We start from the raw sequence: 4,543 nt of genomic DNA on the forward strand, positions 1-4,543 counted from the left end.
TGGTTCTTATTTAAAGAGGTGTATTACAATTTCACACAGAAATGAATAAATACTAAATGATGAAATAATTTTATTGTCCAAAAAATTTAAAAAAAACCAACAAGAATACCTTTTTACCTTGATTAGAATTTTAATATTTACAAAATATTAATAAAGCGATTTACATATGCATTGTAGTATAAGATTTTCAATTTGCAAATGAATTATTAAAATACAAAAATAAGACCGTTATTAGAATATGCATGTCCTGTGTGGCATGGTTATCTTATTGATAATAATCCTCGTGCCATTGAAAAGATTCAGAAGCACGCTCTTAGAATAATTTTTTGGACTTGATCATAGATATGTCGAAGCGTGTGAGATCGCTGGTCTTCCATCACTGTGGACGAGGAGGGAGCATTTGTTGTTGTCTTTTGGTAAGAAACTTTTTGCCTCTGATTTATTTCGTAATATGCTCCCTCCTTGTCGCCAACTTGGTGTAGACCTGCGAACCCGCCCTTTACTTGAGATTCCTTTTGGCAAATCCGAAAGATTTAAAAGGTCACCTGTTGTTACAATTGCGAACATTTTAAATAATATGTTGTAAGTGGTTGTTGTTTTTACTTTGTCGTAGTGCTTTTTATGCTTTCAGTAGGCATCTGTATCTTTACATGTGAGACTACGGTTTCAGCCCTTGGCTGTTTGTAGGTCATTCATTGTCATTTATTGAATAAAGTATACCTGAATATATAAGAACACTATTCATAGCAAGACTGATTAAAAATTGCAAAGGAACATATGTATTTTTAAATCTAGTGTTTTGGGAATACATACATAATGATTCGTAAGCTCTGTTTAGATTTAATATCAAATTTTCTTTTCCATATATAGTCATGATGTGTCTATATATGGTCATCATATATAGTCCTGATTTGATGTCATCATGACCATATCTTTTAGGCATGTCACATGTTTGGTTTTTTTTTTAGCTGTTGATGGGTATGTCATCAACTGGATTGAGAGCAAAGCCTCATTTGGAGATGAGGTCAGCCAACCGGCTATCTTAAAAACCAGTTCTGGAGTTACGTGAACAGGTAAGCAGTGGTGCTCAGCCTAAATAAATGAGTAAATGATGTTGATATTTTTAGGATTACTGTAGTAATAGTATATCTAAAGTAAGCTAAAGGAGCGTCATAAATGAAATTCATTATTATAATCTCAGGTTCACAGACTCGGAACATGTATAAAATGCATGAACATATCTTACAACTGAAGGCCAGCTCAGTGAAGCAGTTTGAAATTGTTTCTGGGTTAGGTTAGTTCGTCGTAAGAATGCATGGGAAGGGTTGCGTCCTAGAGCATTAAACATTTTTAATATTGTCACGATGATCGGAAACTTCGCCTATCAATTTTATTTGACAAAAAACATGTGACATACATAAATGTGGCAAAGACAAGCCAAACCAGTCACTCTTCGCAAAAATCGATTTTGAGTTATTAATACAGTGTTAGAGAGTAAAATAATAGCTATAAAATGGTAAAAAAAATTATTTCCTTATGAAGTTACAAGCGTTTAAACATCCTGCTGTTTAAAAAGAACTATATATGAGAAATAAAAAAAATTAAAAAAAATTAATAAATAAAAAAAAATTTAAAAAAATTAAAAAATTAAAAAAAAAAATAAATAAAAAATAAAGTTTATGATTTCAGGCATTTCTCATGCAGAAACTATCATCAAATCCTTAAAAAGTGTTGTTTTAACATTGCACATTGGGAAAATAACAGCATAGAATGATGTGTAGATATATAAAATAGTATAGTGCAATAAAATAGATTTTCATTCCAGCATGATTTGGCCATTTCTCTGAAACACGATTTGCGACGAGTGACTGGTTTGGCTTGTCTTTGCCACAAATGTGATCATAATAACATTATATTACAGTATACTGTATCATGACCATACATAGGCACGTCATCTATATATACTGTATGGGCATACATTTTTTTGTCAAAAAAAATTTGATAGTGTGGACATAAATAAGAACAATTACACTACGTTTTTATTTTCCCCTCAGGTTTGGATCTGGACTGGTAATCTACTGGTTCGGATACGTTGAGGATCTGGACATTCACAGAGATCGTGGAATTGCTCTTGCCCAAGATTTTCCAAAAAAGTTTGTTCGCTTCCAACCATCGTCAGTTGAAAGCATGATGCATAGTAGCTGATGTATTCCTAGGAAGGGAGAAAACAGTTTTGTGTGTGTCCCTATGAAAGAGGGTACATTGAATTGAATGAGAAAACCAGGATAATTGAACCGTCAAATTGATCCAATCTACAAACTTGGCCCCCGGCCTGTTAAAATACAGTTGAGAACTCATGGGGTAAACTGTTGAGAGTATGACATATAGGTCTACAGACGTGGTATTTTCCTTGGAAGGGGGTAAACAGTGAGACTATAATGTATACATACTGATGTCTTCCCAGGAAGGGGTAAGCTTCTGAGAACATATGTATAAATATTGATGTGTTCCCAGGAAGGTGGTAAGCTTTTAAGAGTATGATGTAGGCCTATGCACAATGGTGTCTTCCTAAGAAGTGGATAAGGTTTTGAGAGTGATGTACATTTCTGTTAGTAAGTTTTTGAGTGTATGATGTATACATACTTGATGTGTTCCTGGGAAGAGCGTAAACTGTGAGTGTATATTTTATGCATACTGTGACTTTTCAGGAAGAATAAGGTGTAAACTAGCTTAAGGAAATTGTGAAATGGGAGGGGATACTAACATGATACACAGTACCGTATCTGATGCATTTCTTTCCTGTCTATATTTACCCTCCTCATGACAGATGTTTTTACTACCAAATGTTCGATCTTTCTTTGTAAAATCTACCATAAGTATTACAAACAATTTGTTGATTCAACTTTTAAAAGCAGTGACAAATTATATTTTGTAATATTTTGATTTCAGTGTTGTTTATGTTTCACACATTTTATCAGTGTTTTATCTGCTTGCATTTTAGTTCTGAGAATGCCGTTTTCGGCCATCTAGACATGCCAAAACCATATAATTGTTACCTTACCCGAGCTGGCCACAACCATGGTGAGACTCAGGTGGTCTACAGTAGTTTTTCTTTCTCATTGAATGAAACAAAAGTGTATGTTCAGCTAAATAAATGAAATATATTGTCTCGGTTACAATCAGCACGAAGCAATGAGACGGGCTGTTTAATCGCACTACTTGCTCTATGCTCGACTGAATTTGAGGAGTCACGTGACGTAGACGGCCAATCAGGCTGCTTAATTTTTCTTCATTGGCAATTCTCATATAGGGAAAAAAAATATTGTGGGCCCACCATTTACTTAGGCTTTCAAAGAAGGCTGTTGTAGATGTTGGGCAATTGATGAGCGCCATCGACACGGTTCAGATATTCTTTCCTTTTTCGTATGGGGGGGGGGGGAGTTCAGTAGCAAAGCAGTTGCACGGTAACGAAGATGCTTGAAAGTTAGCATTAAATCGATGGAGATCACTTATGTTCCTGTACAAGAATAAAATGGTCACATGTGACACAAAATAATGTATGTTTTATTTTATTTCAACTCCACACTACCAGCAGAGTCCAACCCACCAATTACAGAATGAAAAAAAAAACTGGATAAAAATTACAATTATAGCCTGACATCAAGAATACATTGAATGAGTTTTGATATTCAGTGAAAGAATTTAAAAAATGTATTAATAGTGTTATCTAAATTAAAACAGTAATTAAGTAAGTCCTTTCTTAAAATTATCAACTCTACTAAATTAAACTGAGAACAAATTTACTCGTCCAAGACATTGTGCAGAAACTCTGAAATGTCTTGCGTAATGCTGTACATAAAATTTTATTTATTATTTATTTTCAAGATTGTAAATAATTTCATCTATTTTCTATTCTCGCTGATTAAGAATTTAGTTATAAAAGCAATAAAATCAATTTACTTGATTATCAACCAGTTTAAAAGGGAACTAGAAAGATGACTTTTTTTTCTAGAGGGGATTTTTGGTATGGTAAATTTCTGGCTCCATCTCTAGTTAGTGCCACTTAACCATCGTCGTCGTACATCACCTACATATTATGAATGAGCTTTGTGTGCCCAGCCGTTTGATTTGCGGTGTATGAATTTGTGCTAAATGAATTTGCGCACAATGGTGATTGCACTGCCTAACGAATGCGCTGCAATAAATAGTGGATGCACTAAGCTATGGAACGCCTCTTCTGCCTTCAGTTCACAATCATACATGCAGTACATACCAATCGCTATGCACTAAACTGACCAAACAGTATGCAATTACAATGCAGTTAAATATTGCGCCATTTACACCGCCACCTAGTGAAAAAATTGAATATCACGAGACGTTTATTAGACGGCTGTAAATTTCTAAGGGAATCAATTGGTTGTATTTTCTGATATGAGGAAACATTTGAGTAAAATAATCGTAGTATATACTGTTATATACAGTAACTACTACAGGAATCAACAATGTTCTCTCGGAGGTATAGCATTTTGAGCTATGCAGTAGG

General features: G+C 34.2%; 1 protein-coding gene across 1 annotated transcript; it reads left to right on the forward strand.

Moving 5' to 3' along the window:
• Positions 1-968: 968 nt before the first annotated feature.
• On the forward strand, positions 969-3,631 carry LOC117112428 (protein C15orf41 homolog; the record flags this gene model as incomplete). The annotated part of the gene is given in 3 exon segments (XM_033255511.1): positions 969-1,031; positions 1,034-1,073; positions 2,055-3,631. Coding segments are annotated over 3 exon segments (254 nt in total), but the record flags the coding sequence as incomplete, so codon positions are not given.
• Positions 3,632-4,543: the final 912 nt, after the last annotated feature.

This window comes from Anneissia japonica, unplaced genomic scaffold (genome assembly GCF_011630105.1).
Source record: "Anneissia japonica isolate Jap-2015-1 unplaced genomic scaffold, ASM1163010v1 scaffold562_len126453_cov116, whole genome shotgun sequence".
Lineage (NCBI taxonomy): Eukaryota > Metazoa > Echinodermata > Crinoidea > Comatulida > Comatulidae > Anneissia > Anneissia japonica.